Source organism: Carettochelys insculpta, chromosome 1, assembly GCF_033958435.1.
Source record: "Carettochelys insculpta isolate YL-2023 chromosome 1, ASM3395843v1, whole genome shotgun sequence".
Taxonomy (NCBI): domain Eukaryota; kingdom Metazoa; phylum Chordata; order Testudines; family Carettochelyidae; genus Carettochelys; species Carettochelys insculpta.
Window position 1 is genome coordinate 179,249,145 of NC_134137.1, and position 22,422 is coordinate 179,271,566.

General features: G+C 42.4%; 1 protein-coding gene across 2 annotated transcripts in view; it reads right to left on the reverse strand.

Annotated features, from left to right (window-relative positions):
- CLIC6 (chloride intracellular channel 6) overlaps nt 1-22,213 on the reverse strand; it is a 56,391-nt gene extending 34,178 nt beyond the window's left edge. For both annotated transcript variants that reach the window (XM_074983432.1, XM_074983431.1), the window contains exon 1: nt 21,182-22,213. In XM_074983432.1, the coding sequence (XP_074839533.1) occupies nt 21,182-22,159 (978 nt within the window). In that variant the 5' untranslated portion in view covers nt 22,160-22,213. The remainder of the gene's footprint in view (nt 1-21,181) is intronic.
- Between the last annotated feature and the right edge of the window lie 209 nt (nt 22,214-22,422).

Genomic DNA, 22,422 nt, shown 5'->3' on the forward strand with positions numbered 1-22,422 from the left:
AATAATGATATTCTAGTTACTCTTATCTCCTTATCACCAAAGGAAAATGGCTAATATGCAATTACCCTGACACTTGCTGCGGGCTCAGGATGTGATGAAGTGGAGTGTGTGGGGAATTTTATTCCCCTGCTTAGATTGCATGTGTTTCCTGACACCCTGTTGTTCCCTGCACTTTCTCTAAATCCCTCTAGGCAGCATCAGTGCATAGTGGCAATGTGAGCTACCAGGTGACCCCTTTGTTACCCAGGAAACAAGACAAAGGAGGGAGGAGGGGCTTGGCCATTTTGAATTGGAACTGGGAGTTGGAAGGCAGTTAGCCCGGGCTGGGGGTGACAGACAAAGGGGGGCCAAGGTCCTGGCTCAGGGGGCCCCCTCGGGGCACCCCGCTCCCCAAAATGGATTGTACCGACTCTTTCTGGTTGTTGTACTGACAATGCTGATCTACACTGTGTCCCTGTCAACTCATAAACCCTTCTGTTCTACCTGCTGTGTGAGTCACTCCTGACTGCAGACAGGGTGCTGGGCCTGGTGACCCCCACATGCTGTGACATCTGGTGGCAGAGTGGGATTCGGACCCCCACCATCAACATGAAGGGGCAAGATGGGAGGGGGGACCGGATCTGCAATTTGAAAGGGATGGGGTCAAGCCCAGCAAGAGCAACACTATCACAGAAGTTCAAAGGGGCCAGGAATCCCAGCCGCCACTGCCAAAATAGCAGCAGCAGTAGCTGGAGCTTCAGGCCCCTTTACAACTCCAAGCCCATGGGCAACTTCTCACTTTGCCACATACACACACACACACACACCCCAGTTGGTGGACCTGAATCAATGGCCTTCTGCTTCACTTGTATTCAATCGCTATTGTGGTTTTAGAGCAGCGTCCCTACCATCAGACCATTCTGTTTGCTTCTCATAATGAGACTTTTGAAAAGCTGAAAGCATTTTCTGGTCCTTATTTATGCTGGTGCAAAGTGCATTGATTTCTGATATTGCACCACATTACAAAAAGTAAAGAGTCACAAAAACGGTAACTTCGTGTAATTGTGTGTATGAAATTTTATTAGAATAAGACAGTATTATTCCTAAAGATGCACACACTGTTTTTCTGCAATATTTCTGCTTAGAACCTTTGCCAGCCCCTTCCTGGCCTATCTTTATTACAGACATACAGAAACACTAATGATAAATATCAGAGGGAAAGGAAAGGAAAATACAAATCACACACTCTACTATTATTCCTGGAACAAAGATTTTTTTTTTTTTTGTGGAAAGAGTCCTATATGAGCTTGAGTTATATTATGTGCTTCTATACTACAGAAGATTTTAAATTAACTAGGAACTTATACTACCATGTCAAAATATATTGTACATATTTCTCATATCAACAATCATTCTAAGTTGTAATTTTTTATTTCAGCTTTTTGGTGATATTAAATATAAATTACTATAACAGATACTGATACAAACATGTGAAATACAGTTAGTTCTGCATGTATAAAACTATATGCCATTTGTGGATGTTTGATGCAGTATTATTTATGTATGTAGCGATAGTACTTTACCATCCCAAATTGCAAAATTTACCATACTCCTACAGGTATATAGAATATAACTAGAAATTGATTTGGTTCACATGGCTGCAAATACAATGCATGTTAGTAACACATCGTGATCATCAGAATAACATCATACAGGCTTATCATTTGTGTGATATCATGGGCAGACTGAAGTTTTTTGTGAGGCAGAGGCAAGCAACTTAATTTTTTCTGCATGTAAAACGTCCATTTAGGCCAGGGGCTTAGGGCATAAGCTGCCAGGTAAATTTTGTCAAATTGTTTTGATGCCACCTAGTGGGGTTCTAAAATGAACATCTTCCATTGTATGCACTGTTGCTGTAGCTGTGAGATTTCTAGGCTGGTAGAGTAGGTGGGTGAAGGCATATCCTTGCCGGACTAACTTCTGTTGGCCAGAGACACGAGATTATGAGCTACACAAAGCTTTTCCTCAGGTCACCCACCTTGTAGCTTTACTTCCATTAGGATCCCCATACAAGGGTAACTTTCAATATTAATTCTATAATTGATTGTATATTAAACAATAACAGGTTTCAGCCTTCATTTTGGAGCAAAGTCCCTATGCAGATTCTGTTCCTTTTTATTAAGCTCCTTCAAGCAGCCTTAGATGTTGTCCTTGAATTCCATATATGAGAAAATACTGAAATTTTAAATTCATTGTGAAACTCGAGCTCGAGCTGTCAAAACCAACTTGCTGTCGGTTTAAAACATTTTAGGAGTAAGAGGGTTGGCTGGATTTTTATGTTATTGAAAGTATTTCAAACAACCATTTATTTTCAAATCAAATGTATGCAGCTCTCTGTCTCTCTCTCTCTCTCTCTCTCAAATGAAGTACAAAAGCCAGGATCTATAAATATGACTGGCAGTTACTGAGAATCTGGTATATAAATTGTATGTTGGGATCTGCTAGTACAGACCCGACTTACTCTGCACTGGCACAGAGAGCCACACTAGCAAATTCCAAGGCAGGATAGGGGCCTTGTTATGAGTTGGATGGACATTTAGAGAAAAGAAGGCATAGTACTATGATGTTTTAAGTGTAGATTTAGCCTGAGTAATGAGTCCATGCTAGCTATAGTACTGTGATATGAAACCTTCTGGTGTGAACTTGCCATTTAATTAACATACCCATAGGCATAAGCCTCCATCTAAGACCAGGACCATCCTTAGGACTATACAGAATAGGCAACTGTGGCACCTTCAGCAGCTGTGTTGTGTATGTCTAGGGCCACCACCACCACTGGGAGGGATGGCAAGGCATGGGCAGTGCTGGTTCTAGTAGCCATCCCCTTCCCCCAAAGGGAAGCCATCCCCCTTCCCCCATCCTGCTGGTTGTGCCCAGCTGCCACTCACCCACTCCACCTTGCTGGGGCTGGGAGCAGAGCCAGGTCTCAGGGAGGGTTGAACCTGAATAGGGCTGGGAGATGGGGTTGCAGGTAGGCGTGAGGCCAATGACAGACCCCCAGGCAAACAGCCAGGGCCCCAGCCCAGGGCCAGCAGCAGCCAGGAACTCACATAAAATGTGGGGCATTGCAGCATCCTGTCATCCTGAACTAATGTCTCCCTGCCCTTCACCTGCCCAGCAGCTCATCCCACCCTGTGTAGGGTACGTAAACCTTATGAATGGCCCTGCCTAAGACAAGAACCCACCCACGCACTGAAGACTGAGTACTGTTGAGATGGAAAAGATGAATCACACAAACTGGGAAGAGGCAAGAACACATCAGACACAAAAAGTAAAGCAGTAGCCTCAAGTCTACACATGTAACTGGTGTGTTGCGGGGGTGGGGACTGGTGTTGGCTAAGAAACTTAGGGGCTATAAGTGACAAAATTATTCCTTTTGTTCTTGATTCTTTCTATGTTCAGAGATCAGGAGTTTTTATGTTCTTTATAAACAAACCATATTCCATCAAAAACATATCACACTTCAACCAATTCTACTTCCAGCTGGAGCATCTTCAGAGCCCCAACCTTTGATTGGCTGCTCAGCTCAAAAAGGGTCAACAACAGTATACAGTCTGTTAGTGAACATGCAGAATTTGCATGGAAATCGTCTTGAGTCCTACGGTGACTAAAGAGGTAACTCCTGTTTCTCTCTCATGATGGGAGGTCAAACTAAGCAAATGTGGGCACCTCCTACTATTTGATGAAATCCAACATTGCCCATGATGCACAAGTAAGCAATACACAGTCAACTGCTGCTTCTCTGACCAAGATATAAATAAGTTACTAATTATTTATAAGTAACTGAAACCCAGATAATCCCTAGCAGCTATATTTTCAGAAGACTCCCTTCACAACAAGACTTCTCGTTTGCTATATTGGGGAAAAGGGGTAATCAAGCTGCCTTTATGGCAGTACTAGCATGGCTCAGGTACCTATAGGGTCAAGATGCATTCTGGGAATCAGTCCGTCTCCATCATTCTTCCACCACTCAGTGAGATTACTCACAAAGGTAACTCAGCATAGGTCTGAAGTCCATTTTATGCAGTCTCCCTCCCTTTAATGGCGGTTCGCAGCCAAAAGAGGTGGCGGGGTGGGGGGCACAGACACAGCCAGAGGAAACTAGGCAGAACAACTCCAATGAAGTCATTCTGCCAGAGTTTTGGGAACAACAGGACTACAAGAGCCACCATGAAAGCACTTCTCATTCTGCAAGGGGAAGACAAGCCAACTGTGTTGCCAAAGAATGATTTGAGACAAATTCCATACTCTGCAGCGCACAGATGTCTTCCCCAAGTCTAGCTGCTGTGAGGATGGATTGTTCTGTTGTTCTGAGAGTGTAAACTCTTCAGTGTGTTTTCTATGGGCTGGTACAGACTGAGCAAACTGTAAGAGTGAAGTAATCAGTAATATGTAACTGACTACCCCTTGGATCCAGAAATCAAAAGTTTGTAATTAAATTACTCTGTCTTGCAGCTGCTTTAACTATCCTGGCTGCAAATAAAATACCTTTCTCCCATTCATAACGTACACGCTTCCATTATTCTTTTACAGACAACTCCTGTATTAAACAAATCATGATTATTTTTCCAAAGACGATGTTATGACTGTATTTAGAAAATCGGCAAGAAACACGTATTATTTTAAAGGCAATAACCTTATATTAATTTGCCTGTAAGTATTATTGCCAAACTCACAAGTATAGTTTAATTACAAAAGGACTTTGTACGTCATGTTAACTATGCTTGTTCTAGGTCCTGTCATAAGCCAGCATTCATTTCAATGACCGTTTTGAACAGATATTACAATGGATTCTGTAAGCATGTGTATGTGTTAAGCACCATGATTAAGATTTTTTCCAAAGCTATGTAGGCGATCTAGTCTTTTATCACTCAACACAGATGATTTTAAAACACAACTGGATTTATTAAGAAGATGTGCTCTACTTCCAAGCACAATTACGGTGGAGTTCTAAGTCCTATGTTAGATAGAAGGTGATACTAACTAATCAATTAATCATAATGTTCCTTTATGACTATGAACTATATGAATCATTCAAAAGAGAAGCACTACATTTTTGTGGAAAATATGCACCTAATTTCCTTACACAGCTGAAAATTCAATCCATCGGCTCACAGAAGCAGGTGTTAACATTAGAGTGGTGGCACCAATAAAACCTTCTTCTCCCTGATGTGGTAAGCATTGCTTCCCCATTTCTCCCTTCTTAGCTGCTGAGAGAGGAACACCACCTGTTTCAATCTGCTTTTAACTGCTGCCAAAATATACCTCCTGGAAAAGAAAGATGTGTTCATTTTAAGAACCACACAAAGTTGCTTGCTTAACTATTCTTTTCACCTGGCTGTATTCTTAGATTTCAAAACCTACACAAATATAGGCAATGACAGCCGCAGAAAAATGAGTGCTCTGAAATGGCACATAGCTAGCAATCTGTGGGTCTGTCAACATTTCAAAATTCTGTACCCATATATAGATCACTGGATTAAAGGGTCTGGTGTTTTTACCCCATATAGTTCAAAACCTGAATATCCATTCTCCATGATTTATAGCAAGCAACATAGTTTTTGTCTGTATTTGTGTTGACTTGACCATATCCAGGTCACAAGTACACAATCAACAAACTAAATGCTATTAGCTATTTATCCTGTTACAAGAATTATAGTTTAAATACCTCAATGCTATTTCTAATCCGTATTTAATAACATGGCAAAATACCAGCTGCACATTTTACATCAAGACAAAAAACTTATATGCTTGTTAAATTCTTAAAGAGAATTACCCAACAAAAGAGCATTATATTCTGGAACACATCACAGCTCCGGGCAAAACAGATTAACTGGCATTTTAATGACACATCCTGTTCAATGTTTTAACATTATATTTAATGTGCCGCAGATCCTTATTTTAATCTACATTTATGAAAAAAATATAATTAACCTGCTAAGGGGAAAAAAATGAATAAGTTATGGAGTGGAAAAAAACTGAAGGGTGTGGTGAAGCTGACAAAAAAGTAATCCTGCAATGATAACCCTAATTCGTACACGTGGGCCAGGTAGGGGAGATGAACAAAGAGGCTGGTTGTTTTGATTGATTGTGGGGACATTTGTTTTGTTTTGAATAGAAAATAAAAGAAATATTAATGCAGGAATATTACCAATAAAGGACCAGTTGGCTTCAGTGAGACTAGGCTCAGAATTTCCCACAGAGCATTGTTAAAATCTGGGTACACTAGCTAGTGAAAAATTGGTAATGAATATAGCTCGAGAAGCAAAATAGTAATAGGAGTCTGGAGGAAGTGATCTTTTTCCTCTGCCTCCTGTTAGTGCAGTGTATTCTCTCTTCCCCTCCTCCCCACCACACCCTTTTAAATACTTTGTAATCTGCGGGGATTGATTATTACGAAAAAAATAACTTTGTTAAGGAAATACATGCTCTAGAACCTGCTACAGACTAATTAATGCCAAGCATTCGAAAATCAGGATTCACGCCCCAAATATTGGAAGTTTGATTTAAAAATAAGAGGTTTTTAGTGACAAATTTGGGGGTCTTGTTTGCCTACTGGCTTCTGAAGATTGCAGGTGCATTCAACATGCACTGCAAAACTTTGCTATTATAATCATAAAGGCTAGTAACCTTATTTATTTAACAACATCTCAGATTCTCATGTAATTACTCCACTCCACAGCCTGAAGCTTTAAGAAAAAAAAAAAAAAGCATCAAACCACCAAAACATGATTATATGCCCTAATGCGAGCAGGGCCTAAAGTAAAGAAAACAACAAGACTTATTTTACTTTAGCATTTCTGGGAAACCATGTCCCATGTCAACGATGGTGTACATTCAAAATATTCTCATCTGTTTTTGTTGAACTAATGAGATAACCATTAAAATCCTACTGCACTTTGACCCAAAGTGAAAAATGTAGTTATATTCTGAAATTCTGTATTGTTACATTCTGAAATTTCTGTTTATGACTGGAAACCAGAGAGGGAAACATCATGACCACAACAGCTTTGGTCCGCCAGTACCAATATTGCCTTTCCTGAAGGATAGAAAAAAGGAAATAAGTAACTCCCAGTAATTAAGCTAGTGATATAAAACAGTTCTGTACCTCTAAGGTTTTATAAAAGGAGAGCTGGAAGGAGCAAAACTCTTCCCTGAATGGTCCGAGAAACAATTTTCTTCTCACACCTGCCATGGCTCACCTAATACATAGTCTGATAGCTGATCCTCCCATGGAAAGGGGTGTTTATTTCTGAGCAGGCCCTCTCAAGGGAAATTTGGACTCTTTTCTTCCACATGTAAATTACTGTATATCCTAGGTCATACACTGACAACGAGCATCAAAAAGGCCTCAAACTATTAATTCATATAGAATGCTATATACATTTAAAATGTATTTTCATAAGCAGGTTTTAAACAACTAATTAAAATGATACCTACTGTGTAAAGCATCAACATCTCATTTACAAAAATAGAGAAAAGTTGGAAAATCAAACAGCTTTCTTAAATAGTAAAAAAGGTTGAAATTACTGAACAATAAATTGGTATGTAATTGTTCAAGTTCATGAGTCATTTATCAGTAAACAACTGCAGCAAATGGAAATGCAAACACCTTATCATGTTATGACATTTTACTATTAGTCAGCTTCAAAAAATAAACCTTCACATACTATTTAATTATGCTCCTTACAACAACTTGTGTTCTAACCAAATGTGATTCTTTTCTTTAAAAAAAATTAAAAATACTTTAAAAAAAAATCGCACACATCTTACATTAGTGACCAGCTGGGATTACATTTTATTTTGATCTAAAGAATCACAATAATGCAGAAAGCTGTACAAAACACCAGCGGTGACAGAAAGTCAGTAAGATCTAGAATCCTCATAGATATTTAGGCTCCCAACTCCTATTAAGATGGACACTTAAATAATATGGAGGATCAAAACCTAATTATCTATGGCCCCATCTACACTAGCAAGTTCTTTCAAAAGGTCCCATGGAGAGTCTACACATAAAAAGCCTTCTTTCAAAAGTAAATTGAAAGAATGCAGTGCCTCTTCGGAAAGTGCTCTTCCCCTCCTGGATCAGGAAGGATGCCTCCTTTTGAAAGGCCACGGGGTGCATCTTTCAAAAGAGCAGTCCTCATGGCATGAGATTTTTTCAATCCCTGACCCGTTCTTTCAAAAGAGCAGGGGCTGTGTGGACACTTTGTAACGAAAGAGCAGATCAATCTTTTGATTTGCTTTTGTGTTTGTGGACACGCTCTTTCAAAAGGAGTTTTTTCGGAAGAGATCTTCCGGAAGAACCTATTTCAAATGATCTCTTTAGTGTAGATGTAGCCTATGTGTTTTAGTTCCCCATCTGCAAGATAGTACAGGATAAGCAAATATTGTCTTTAAGATGGAACTCTCTTTGGAATGGAAACTGTATCTTGGAGTATGCTCTACAATAAGACCCTGATCCCAGATGAGCTTCTCTATTCTAGTGTCATAATTATTATTGCAAGGCTGCACATCTTCCGCATGTCCTCAAATCACTAGAAAAACTTTTTTCTTTTTACTTTTAAAAAAGGGCTCTGCGTGTGCAAGTCCATGAGTGAGAAATGTAAGAAACAAAATCACTGAACCATAAAAAAGACAAAAAAATGCAGCAGTGCCACTACATGCGATGACTGTAAGCAACGCCACACGCACCATGTGAGACACGTCTAAAGCAAGATAACTTTGTGTGAGACTCTAATCACCATAAGACTGCCTAACTTTTGCCCCAGCAATAGACTAGTGATGTACAGCTCAGAATGCCAGAAGTTGTGTGCACCAGTCTCTTTCTTCCTTTCTACACAAAGTGTCTCCCTTCCTACATGCCCTTAACTATAACAATCTATAGAATTAAATAACTAGCCGAATGCAAAGCTCTGAGCGCAACAGCACTACAGCTGCTTCCTGGTAACCAGAGAATGTTAGCTAGGGTTGTGGGTATCCAGATGAATTTACAAAACCAAGGCTAGTCCTTGCCAAGCACATGGCATTGGCAACAATGAGATAAGGAAATCTCTTCTCTTTGCCCATGAGAGCTCTGTCTGTAAAGGTTATAGGATCAGCCCCATACCGTAGTCAATAGGTCTTACCTTAGAGAATGCTTACATGAGGAACTAAGGTTGTGGGACTGAGTCACAAGGAACTTCATCCTGCATTTCTTGGACATTAAAAACTACCACTAGTATCAATCACAAGGATCATAGAATCAGGACCTAGAGCTTGATTCGGACCCTGATACTGTTCAAAGTGTTTACAGCCAATGAGATTTAACCACATGCTTAAAGTAAAACACACTAATTGAGTAAGTGAAAGTAATTAATATTGAAGAATATGGTTGTGAAGACATAAAATATTTGATGTTAATACCTTCTGACTAAAATAATTCTGGACCAAGAACTCACTTGCAGCAATATTACAAATGACAGCTGCCGGAGAATGATAGAGGTTCAACCTCTCTAATCCGGAATTCCAGCAAAATCCATAATCTGGCATGATTTTATTTACTGGACCACCACTTATCACGGGTGTGGCCAAGTTTCCTGTGGTCCCATAAAGTTGATTTATAGACACTAGTCCTGTCTCTGAGTGTTCTATGCTGTTATTTAGCTATAAAGTACCTCTAAATATCACCTAAGAGCACAGCAAGCAGTGGATGTGTTGGCTATGTGCTAGAAAATATTGACCTCCCATCATCCCAAAAATTCTTTCATCCAGCACCAGTCAGGTCCCAAGGGTGCCATATGACAGAGGTTCAACCTCTACAGTATTGTGTGCATAAACCAATCTTGGGACCTTTACAAGATTCAGTCAAATAAACAAAAGCTATACATCTTATAATTTGTAATCCTCAAATTATAGGACAGAAAGAGCACTCAAAATGTTTGGAGGGATTCTGAAAGAAAAAAAAAAGAAAACTACCCTGTGTCGAACTGAGCTTCACATATGTGGCCACTTTAACAGACCTCTGTAATTTTTGCGGCTGCATCTTTTCATTTGTCTATTTTTGAAGCAGGGTTTGGGCTGCATGTTGCCTGATTGGCAGTAGTATACCTAAACAAAGTATAAATTGCAGCATAATGTCTAAGCATGCCTTCAAGAGCAAAGCTGCGGGGAAAAAAAAAGTAATTTCAGCATATCTCTTTTAAAGCTATTTTTCAGTAAACAAATTCAGGGAGTAAATTTATCTGTGTAATTGTAAGTTCTAGAAACAGCTGCGGAAAGCCAAAAAAAGAAAGAAAGAAAGAAAGAAAGAGCAATTATAACCGTAAGAAAAGCTGAAGCTCCACCCACCCATACTTCTAGAATTAATAAACTGTTTCTGCTGCTATTGAAACAAAGGCTTTTGATTTCATATTTCTTTATCAACACTTGTGTTTTGTTTGCCAAATTTATGTTAGTCTCTTTCTCTAAAAGTATACTATTAAAAAAGACCTCTAAATAAGTACTCTAATCTATAAGCAACTGCAATCACTGCACAGAGTATACACAATACCCTGAAGAGTTATGAGAGGAATTCATAATGCCAGCTCCTCTTAAGCTGTATTACGGATTTCTTAATTGCCATAGTGCCACTAACAAAACATCTGAGAAAAGGTAAATGCTTGAAGGAAATAGACCAGTTTCCTGAAACTCACCACTTCAAAATATATATAAGATTAAAACTGTAACACAAATATTTTATAAATGGCTACTTTACAGGAATGGTCCTCCTGGTGATGAACATATGGCCAGACTGAATGAAAGCATGGTTTGGGTTTGTTCTGGTTTCATTAAAACAAGCTAGCTGATGGGTAGCTGCCCTTTTCTTCCCCCATTCCATGATGTAGCATCACCAGGAAAAGAGGAATATGGAGGGTTAACAACACAGGCCCGCTTGTTCCATGAGGTTTGGTGACTTTAATTAAATAGAGAACAGGTAGGATGCAAGAGAATGAGGAGACAGGCTGCACTCATTGAGGAGATGTGTCAAATCAGTGTGGAACGGGGAGTTGGAACTGTAGGGCAGAGGCTGAGGAAAGCAGCAAGGAACTTCTCATCTGCCTGCAGTCTAAACCTAATCAAACGCTCCTTTTACATACTCCATGGTGCTGTGCTCTGACTTTGCATTTACTAAATCCGGTCACCTTAGGCCAGGGGCCTGCAACCTGTAGCTGTTCAAGGACTTTGTGGCTCCTGACACTATCATTGCAAAGTGGGGGAAAAAAAAACACACCTGATTATTTTGGATAAATCGTGAATGTCTAAAAGCCCAATAATGAGACCAATTTGTTATTTAAATAGCAAGTGATATGTAATCTCGAAACACTGGATAACTCCTCCTTTAATATGTGCAGTGCATTGTGGGATGTGATAGCAAATCTGTGTTTTAATCATGCTGCCAATGAAGTCTTGATTTTGAAAAGGAAGCGTGGGGTGTTCCTGCTGTGAAGGGCAACGTGCACCTTGAGAAAGAAAATGGAAATTAAACATGAAGTAAAATTGGAATCATTAAATTGGGTTTGGAAGTGAAAGTCAGGAAGACAGTGGTACAAACACACAGGCACACATGTAAAGTGTGAGGAAACAGAACATGTAAAAAGTTTGTGGCAGTTCTGCAGTAAACATGTATCTCGTTACAAATCACTATGTGTGCTGTCCATAAAATAGGGGTTAGACAAAGTATGGTTTAATGTTATTTATTAAGGACTGTCTCTTACTCACATGCCCTGTGGCTTTTGAACTATTGAGCTTTTAATCAAATGAAAAGGAAAAAAAAAAGGGGGGGGGGGCTCTTCTTGCTATTTTGGTTGCTGACGTCTGCCTTAGGCAAATCTCAAATGATTAGTTTTGCTCTGGATCAGGATACAAGCTTATCTGAACTCTTCCAAAACCTTTTAATCTGAAGAATGGACAAGTATGTTTTTAAATGAAGCAGGTGTAGAATTATGTCATGAATATCCTACGTGGGAATGAAAAAGCAGTCAAGTAGCACTTTATAGACTAACAAAATAATTTATTAGGTAATGAGCTTTCATGGGACAGACCCACTTCAGATCATAGGCATACCAGAATAGACTCAATATATTAAGCACAGAGGTCCAAAAACTGTTATCAAGGTTGGCAAATCAGAAGAGCAGAGAGGCGGTAGGAGGTGGGTGTGGGGTGAAGAAGTAAAGAGTTAGATAAAACAAAGTATGTAAAAGAGTCCTTATAATGGGCCAGGTAATTGCTGTCCCGGTTTAAACCATGTGTTAATGTGCTGAATTTGAATATAAATGAGAGTTCTGAGTAAAGGATTGCTAAAGTTCCTTTTCAGTAAAGCACAGACTTTCAGGTCATTAACAGAATGGTCCACTCCATTGAAGTGTTGGCCGACAGGTTTCTGAGTTAGGAGTTTTTTGATGTCCGTTTTGTGTCCATTCATTCTTTGTAGAAGCATGTTTGCAGTCTGTCCTATATACATGGTGTGTGGGCATTGTTGGCATATGATGACATATATGATGCTAGCTAAGCAACAGAAGAATGTGCCCATGATTCTGTGAATAACATGGTTAGGTCCACTGATGGTACCTCCAGCATAAATGTGTGGACAAAGTTGGCAACGGGGCTTGTTGCAAGGAAAAGTTCCAGGACTGGTATTATTGTGGTATAGCCTGTGGTTGCTGGTGACAATCCTCATAAGGTTGGGAGGTTGTCTATAACAGAGAATAGGCCTGTCACCTAGGGCCTTCTGGAGTGTGGCATCCTGATTTAGGATAGATTGTAGGTCTTTAATGATGAGTTGCAGTGGTTTGAGTTGGGGGCTATAGGTAATGACCAGTGGCATTCTCTTATTGGGTTTTTTGGGCCTATCTTGGGGTAGTTGGTTTCTGGGTATTCATCTGGCCCTGTCGATTTGTTTTTTTACTTCTCCCAGTGGCTAATTCAGGTTTATGAATGTTTGGTAGAGATCTTGCAGTTTTTGGTTTTTATCGGTAGGATCAGAGCAGATGTGATTGTACCTAAGGGCTTGACTGTAAACAATGGATCTTGTTGTGTGTGCAGGATGGAAGCTGGAAGCATGTAGGTAAGCATAGTGGTCAGGGGGTTTCCAGTAGAGCGTGGTACTGATCAGGCCATCATTGATTTGTACTGTAGTGTCCAGGAAACGTATCTCTCGCATGGAGTGGTCAAGGCATAAGTTGATGGTGGGGTGCAGCTTGTTAAAAGTCTCTGTGGAATTCTTCTAGAGTCTCTTTACCATGGGTCCAAATGATAAAGATGTCATCGATGTATCGCAAGTAAAGGAGAGGCAATAGGGGATGGGAGCTGAGGAATCGTTGGTCCAAGTCAGTCATAAATATATTAGCATATTGTGGGGCCATGCGGGTGCCCACAGCAGTTGCACTCATCTGGAAGTACAAGTTGTCCCCAAATCAGAAATAATGGTGGGTGAGAACAAAGTTACAGAGGTCAGACACCAGATTGGCTCTGGTGACATTAGGGATGATATTCCTGATTGCTTGTAATCCATCTTCAGGTGGAATATTAGTGTATAAGAACATAAGAACATAAGAATGGCCATACTGGGTCAGACCAAAGGTCCATCAAGCCCAGCATCCCATCTGCCGACGGTGGCCAATGCCAGGTGCCCCAGAGAAGGAGAACAGAAGACAAGTGATTTATCTCCTGCCATCCATCTCCTGCCCTTGTTATGAAGGCTAGGGCACCATACTTTATCCCTGGCTAATAGCCATTTATGGACCTGACCTGCAAAAATTTATCAAGCTCTTTTTTAAACCCTAATAGAGTCCTGGCCTTCACAGCCTCCTCGGGCAAGGAGTTCCACAGGTTGACTGTGCGCTGTGTGAAGAAAAATTTCCTTTTATTAGTTTTGAACCTAATACAGAGCCTCTACATTTATTTTGGCAAGGACAGTGTTGTATGGAACTTTTCCATCATTTTGTGATTTCCTCAGGAAGTCAGTGGTATCTCGGAGACAGCTGGGAGTGTTGGTGGCAACGGGGTTTGAGGAGGGAGTCTACATAACTGGATAGTCTGGTATAGGACTGGATTACCACCTCTACCTTTACCAGGTCATTTTCAACTTAACAGAGAATATTTGCAAAGACAAATACAGCAATCAGGTGCCCACATCCCACACAAAGTCAGTGGGAGTTGAGTACACCTCAGCCATTTATCAAAACAAAAAGCAGTCAAGTAGCACTTTAAAGACTAGCAAAATGGTTTATTAGGTGAGCTTTCGTGGGACAGACCCACTTCTTCAGACCATAGCCAGACCAGAACAGACTCAATATTTAAGGCACAGAAAACCAAAAACAGTAAGCAAGGAGGACAAATCAGAAAAAGATAATCAAGGTGAGCAAATCAGAGAGTGGAGGGGTGGAGGGGGAAGATCAAGAATTAGATTGAGCCAAGTATGCAGACGAGCCCCTATAGTGACTCAGAAAGTTCCCATCACGATTTAAGCCATGTGTTAATGTGCCGAATTTGAATATAAAAGCCAGCTCAGATGTTTCTCTTTCCAAAACAGTGCAATAATTCTTCTTCAGTAACACACATACCTTTAGGTCATTGACAGAATGCCCCATTCCATTAAAATGTTGACTAACTGGTTTGTGGATCTGGAGTGTTTTGATGTCTGTTTTGTGCCCATTGACCCTTTGCCTAAGGGAGTTAGAAGTCTGTCCAATATACAAAGCATCTGGGCATTATTGGCACATGATGGCATATATGATGTTAGTAGAGGAGCATGAGAAAGTAATACCAGCCCTGGAACCTTTCCCTGCAACAAAGCCCGCTGCCAGCTTTGTCCACATATCTTCTCTGCAAATACCATCACTGGACCTAACCAGGTTACTCACAGAATCACGGGCACTTTCTCATGCTCCTCTACTAACATCATATATGCCATCATGTGCCAATAATGCCCAGATGCTTTGTATATTGGACAGACTTCTAACTCCCTTAGACAAAGGGTCAATGGGCACAAAAAACAGACATCAAAACACTCCAGATCCACAAACCAGTTAGTCAACATTTTAATGGAATGGGGCATTCTGTCAATGACCTAAAGGTATGTGTGTTACTGAAGAAGAATTATCGCACCGTTTTGGAAAGAGAAACATCTGAGCTGGCTTTTATATTCAAATTCGGCACATTAACACATGGTTTAAATCGTGATGGGAACTTTGAGTCACTATAGGGGCTCGTCTGCATACTTGGCTCAATCTAATTCTTGATCTTCCCCCCCCCCCACCCCCTGATTTGCTCACCTTGATTATCTTTTTCTGATTTGTCCTCCTTGCTTACTGTTTTTGGTTTTCTGTGCCTTAAATATTGAGTCTGTTCTGGTCTGGCTATGGTCTGAAGAAGTGGGTCTGTCCCATGAAAGCTCACCTTATAAACCATTTTGCTAGTCTTTAAAGTGCTACTTGACTGTGTTTTGTTTGAATAGTGTATAGACTAGCACGGCTTCCTCTTTGTTACTAATCAACCATTTATGTTTTTGAAAATCTCCTTTGCCCTTCATGGTTGTTTTATGGTTCCTGAAGTCACAGATCCCTGGTTCTCACTGAGTGAGCTCCCAGTATGTCTAAAGATGGTGACAGTATGGCCACCAATGAATCCAACTGATACATGAAGGTATCATCTCTAGAAGGAGACAAATTCTGATTTTTTACTATGCAGGGCAGGTTAATGACTATATTTTTAAATATGATAAGGTGTCATGCTGACAGATGATAGTGCTGGTAATTCAGGAATTTAGAAATATAAGTAAGTAGTATAGCTTTTTAATCCTTTATGTGAAAACCTGCCTCAAACTAATGTTTCCAGGTCTGCAAACTTCCATCACTGGACAAGTCACTTGTGGCCAGATATTTTAAGTACTTAAAAATGCCATCGCCTAGGAGGAATTAGATACCCAGGCACTTTGGAAAATCCCAGTCCACACTTATCTGCATCTTCATTTACCTACGGAGATTGAATAATCTGGCCCTTAAAACTACTGTATGTCTGGTCTGTCTGTAGCTCCCTCCCCAATCCCTTGAAGTCTGAACCTCTGAATATCATACTTAAATTCTGCTTAAGAGCTGTGTCTGGTGCTAGCAAATGTGCTTTAACTGCAGCAGAGATTGCACTGCTCTCAGCTTTGCCTTTGAAGCAGAGAGTTTGTTTATAAAACAGAGGGAGAAAATGGTGATTAAAACAACAAAAGGTTTGTCATTCAAGTAACTGAAGGATCATTAGACCATGAAAACATTGGCAGGTACTCCAAAACAGAAAACAAAGGGTAGAAATAAAGGGCTAAACAGTGGGGTGGCAAAATTTGTAAAGGATACAAAATTACTCAGAATAGTTAAGTCCAAAGCTGACTGTAAAGCTATACAAAGGGATCTAACAAAACTGGGTGATAGGGAAACACAATGGCAGAAGGAATTCAACCTTGATATGTGCAAAGTAACTCACATGGAAAAGGATAATCCAACTATGTATACAAAATGACAGGATCTAAATTAGCAGTGAACACTCAGTAAAGAGATCTTGCAATCATTGTGAAACTACCTGAAAACACCTGTTCAGTGGCAAACTATAAAGCTAACAGAATACTGAGAATCATTAGCAAATGAACAGATAATAAAACAGAAAATATATTGCCTCTGTATAAAGTCATGGTACTCCCACATCTTGAATACTGCATGCAGAGCTGTTCACCCCATCTAAAATTAGACATACTGGATTCTGAAAAGGTACAGAGAAGGGCAATAGAAATGATTAGGGGTAAGGAACAGCTTCCTATGAGACGAGATTTAAAAGACTAGGACTTTTCAGCTTGGAAAAGACTAAAGACTTGGGGGGTGGCGGGCGGGACAGGATATGTGATGGTAGAGGCCATGAACAGAGTGGAAAAATTGACTAGGAAAAGTTATTCACTCCTTCACTAACATAGGTCACCCAATGAAATTTACAGGCAACAGATTTAAAGCAACAAAAGAAATAATTTCTTTGTGGTCAACCTGTGGAACTCATTGCCAGGGGATGGTGGAAATGCAAAAGTATAACAGGGTTCCAATAAGAACAAAGTAAGTTCAAGGAGGAGGATGGGCAGGGATGGTGTCCAGCCTCTGTTTGCCAGAAGCTGGGAATGGGCAACAGGGGATAGCTCACTTGATGATTGCCTCTTCTCTTCTTTCCTTCAGAAGCACCTAGCATTGGCCACTGTCAGAACATAAGATATTGGGCATGTGGACCATTGGTCTGACTGAGCATGGGCATTTTAACGTTCTTATATAGTACCCAGGTGAATCTGCCTCCTGCTGTAAACCTCTAGACACCCCGCTCCACACAGAGCTGAGAGAGTCTGGTATCCTGACTCTGTTTTTCTCTCCATAGTGTTAGTAATGACGTAAGAACACACACTAACATTTTAAGCCTAACCATTGTCCCTTAAGGGTCTGTTCAGAAGATGTCAAAATATGCGAGTATTAGAGCTGAAGAGACCTAGAATTAAATTTTCTTTCTTTTTTGTAGGAATTAGATACAGTGCTCCTGCCAACCAATTGCTAACTGCCTTAGCAGCTCCTGGAAAAAGGTGATGTGTGGGGAGGGGGAGGACTGACAGGTCTGGCTCCCCCTCCTCCCCCGGCCCACAGAACCTAATTTGCTGCTTGGATTGTACTGAGCATACCCAATAACACCGCTGAAGCTGCAGTCCTAATTTTCCCCCCCTTATGCCCTCATTCTGTCCCCCATCTATCATAGCAGAGATCACCTTCCCACCCACACAGCAACATCAGAATGGTGCCGCTGAGATGGAGGAAATTTCAGATTGGCAGAGGCTTTTTACAGAAAAGAATTTCAGGGGGAACAAACGTCCTTGTTTCAGTCTTTAATGAACATTGCACATTGTTTTTGTGGGGTTGGTTTTTTTTTTTGGTTTAATAAGCAAAACTGTTCTCATTTGCACTGGCACAGAACTAAATTTATAAATTGTTCTCCCGGACCTACAGAGCAGCTGAGAACAGAACCTGGTTTGGGATATTGCACTGGTTCCTGCTCTCATTAGTACATGTTGCCTTCTGCTTTCAACCAAGAAGAGTTTAAACCACTTAGGGCATGTGTACACTTCTGGAGTTCTATTTTGCACATCTGGTAGGGACAAAGTCATTAGAATGATGAATGCATCATTTTCACAGCTTTCTTCAGTTACTAATGTTAAATCAGTCATGAAAATGTTCATCCGTCCTTTCAGAAGTTCATATATTTCAATTAATTATGCTTAACCCTTATATTTTTGATTTATAATGCATAATTCACATTCTTATCCTTATTATGTCCTGCTCTCCAATTCTGATCCATCAGAAGTACTCTATAATGATTGGAATCATGCTCCAACTGTGATGTGTCTTTATGAAGTGATCTTATCAAAGAGTTGACAAGGGATTCCGCACTTATGTCTCAATGATAACCCATATAAAATGCTATCAGTCTTAGATGAGCAAGAAGATGTTTTCTGACTGGCAGCCCTCCAGTCTCTGTCTGGGATTTGAAGGAAAAAAAATCAAACTGGGCTTTTTCTGCAAGACAGAAACTGTCCTCCTTTATACTGTTGAAACTCATGCATGTTATGACCTTAGTCACACCTGTGTCACCCTGCTCCATTTACTGATGGCTCTATGATCACAATACAAAACAAAAAGGAGGTTGCATAAGTACCCCCACAATTGGTTGTTAGCAGATCTCTTGACCTGTGAGCCAGAAGAGAATGGAGTTCTCTCTGCCAGATCTGAGTTTGCTCTGCAGGGCTGACATTAGTAAAGATTAGTAAAGACATTAGTAAAGATGTAACTATTAGTAAAGGAAGGACACAGGACTGAACATGCACAGAGAGCAGATCTAACTAGTAACAAGGTAACAATTTTTCTCACAGTTACTTTTCAAAGTAAAATTTTACTACCCAACTTCTGCTGTATAGATTTCCACTTTTCCTCAGAAATATTAAATTTCAACTCTAGTCTTAGCATTCAGCTAACGGAGATCAAAATGCTAGAGCAACATTAATTTTATATCACAGCCACACTTGTATTTTAAGGAAGATCTACTGGAGGTGGGAGGGAGAAGAGATGAGGTGAGAGATAAAAATAGAGAACATTTATCTTTCCAGTATGACACTATATAGTATACTGAATATTAAAAACTCAACAGCTCTTGTAAAAATTGGGATTTTTCTTTTTTGGCAAAGAGCTAACTTTATGTATGCAGTCCTAAGCTTCAAGAAAGGGGGGAGAATTCAAGCCAAAACTTGCTTGGTCTTCCTGATTCATTACCAGATAGGAGTGAGGTTTCTCCCTGCAGCACCCCACCCCGCACAACACACCTTTCATTCTTGTCCAAAAAAAAAAAAAAGCAGTCAAGTAGCACTTTAAATATTAACAAAATAATTTATTAGGTGAGCTTTCGTGGGACAGACCCACTTCTTCAGACCATAGCCAGACCAGAACAGACTCAATATTTAAGGCTCAATATTTAATTCTTAAATATTGAGTCTGTTCTGGTCTGGCTATGGTCTGAAGAAGTGGGTCTGTCCCACGAAAGCTCATCACCTAATAATTATTTTGTTAGTCTTTAAAGTGCTACTTGACTGCTTTTTTGTTTTGATGGTATATAGGCTAGCACGGCTCCCTCTCTGTTACTATTTCATTCTTGTGTTGGTGAAAGAAACTGGACTGACCCATGATGAGCAGCGCATTATGCATGGGAAATAATGACTTCCAGTAGCGTAACAGCCATAGTGACCTCATTTTCTTCATTGTAAGAGCGGCCCTCACTCATTCAAATTGTTCCATGCTAATCACCGTTGTGCCTGTTAAATTTTGTTGTAGACCTCAACCCAGTCAGGAACTTGTTTTTCATGGTGTGGGCCTAATGGTCCACCTCTGCTGGTCTGACTTCAGGGTCCAGACTACATTTTATAGAACTAGGCCAGTAGGCAGAAATTAGTTTCAGATAGTATTTCACAAATGTTACAATTGTTTATTTTGACTGTATTTCCGATCTAGATTTCAGGAAATTGTCTGACTTCCAGTTTAGTACTTTTTCTTGCCGGGGTTATCATTAAGTACAGTGATAGAATGTGGAAACCAGGATATTCAGCACAATGGAGAATGGCAGACTTTGCACAATAAAGATGTTTAACCAAGAAGGAATGAAAAGTCAAAGAAACTTTCCCCCCAAATAAATGATAACCAAAACATCTTAATGAAACTGGATTTGCACCAGACAGTTTTAAGTGACACTAGGAACTGCAAATACACATCTCTCCCATAGAGCTGAGCTCTGTATGCAATATGGTAGGAAAAAGGGTGAACTCTCTCAAACTACCTGGCGTTATTGCAACACTAAGCATAACATCACAGGATGAAGGTTGGACATTAGGAGAAAGTTCCTAACTGTCAGGGTGGTCAAACAGTGGGGTAAATTGCCAAGGGAGGTTGTGGAATCTCCATCGCTGGAGATATTTTAAAACAGGTTAGATAGATGTCTATCAGGGATGGTTTAGACAGTGCTTGGCCCTGCCATTGGGGCAGGAGGCTGGACTCGATGGCCTCTAGAGGTCCCTTCCAGTCCTAGTGTTCTATGATTCTATGATCACTTTTAAAAAAAGCAGTCACGTAGCACTTTAAAGACTAACATGATAACGTATTAGATGATGAGCTTTTGCAGGACAGACCCACTTCTGGTCTGGGTCTGTCCCACGAAAGTTCATCACCTAATAAATCATTTTGTTAGTCTTTAAAGTGCTACGTGACTGCTGGTTTGTTTGGATAGAATACAGACTCACAGGGCTACTGCTCTGTTACTACATAAGGGTACTTGTTTTGGTAAAACTCCCCACACCTGTAGCTGGAGACACCAGTCACTAAATTCCTTGGGGCTGTATCAGGCGGCAACTAGCTCTCCCCCAACCATCCCACGAGCCTAGAAAACTGCTAACAGCAGCCCTTGCCCTGGGAACCACGACCTGCACAACACCCCTTCCCCCAGCTTAAGGATGGGCGGCAGAGAGCCGGCGTAACTGGCTGCGGGCACGGCTGCAAGGGGCCGGCGGCCCAGGCAGTGTTACCTTGACGAAGAGGGCAATGTCATGCTCTTGTGCCTCCTCCCCAGGTTCTCCGGGCGTGCTCGCCCCCTCCTCCGCCGCCTGCAGGCCGTTCACATTCAGGGCTTCCTCCTCTCTCTCCTCTCCCGCCGGCTCCTCGGGGTGGCCGGTTGCCTGGGGGCCCGCTAGGTGATTGCTCAATTCATCCCCCGCTAGGCTCTCCCCTGCGCTGGCGTGTCCTGCTGCTGCGCCCATGGCCTGCGGCTCCCCGCCTGCAGCGGCCCCCGCCGCGGGGGGTTCCTCACTTGCCCCGCTTTCTTCGGGCTCAGCGCTCCCCGGGCGGTCCCCCGTTTCCTCTTCCGCATCCTCCCCTCCCTCGGGCTGTTCAGCCTCTGCCTCCCGGCTGGCCGCTCCCTCCTGCTCCTCCTCGGCGAGCTCCTCTCCCTCGAGGGCTCCCGCCTCCCGGGGGGCCACCTCCCCCGGCTCTTCCTCCGGCACTTCCTCCACCTCCCCGTCCTCCCCCGGCTCTTCCTCCACCACCTCCTCTTCCCCCGCCGGCTCGCTTCCCCCGGGCGCCTCTGCCTCCCCTGCAGGGGGCGCTCCGGCCGGGCTGCTGTCTGCCCCGGGGGCCGCCTGGGCGGGGGCGCCCCCTTCCGCGGGGCTTGCCTGCGGCGCCTCGGCTCCGCTGCTCTGCTCCGAGGGAGGCTCTGCAGGACCGTCGCCCTCCCCGCCTCCCCCTGCCTCCGCTTCGCCCCCCGCCCCGGCGCTCTCCCCGGCGGGGCAGTGCCCCGTCTGCCCGGGCTCCCCGTCGGAGCTCCCGTCTCCTGCCGCCTCCGGCGCCCCCTGCCCCTGCTCTTCAGTTGCTGCCTCCTCCCGCCAGGGGCCGGGGGGCGCCGCCGCAGCCGCCTCTCCCTTTCCCTCGCTCTCCCTCTCGCCCTCCGGCGGCCCCGGGCTGTGCACCCTGCGGGGCTCTTCTGCGGCAGGAGGGGAGCCGCTCTCCATGACCGGCGCGCGGCGCGGCGCTGCCCCGGGACTCCCGCCGCTGGCTATGGCGACTCCTCGCTGCACCCGCGGGGATTAGACTGGCCCGCGACCAACCCGGCACCTGCTCTGCGCCCGAGCGCGCTCCGGGGCTGGCTGCGCATGCTCCCTAGCGGCCACCCTGGCTTGCCCGCGGGCGGGCTCCATGGGGCCGGCGGGGGTGTAACCAGGGGGCGGCAGGCGCTGGCACTCGGGGGGCTGCCCGCTGCCCCCGGGCTTGACAG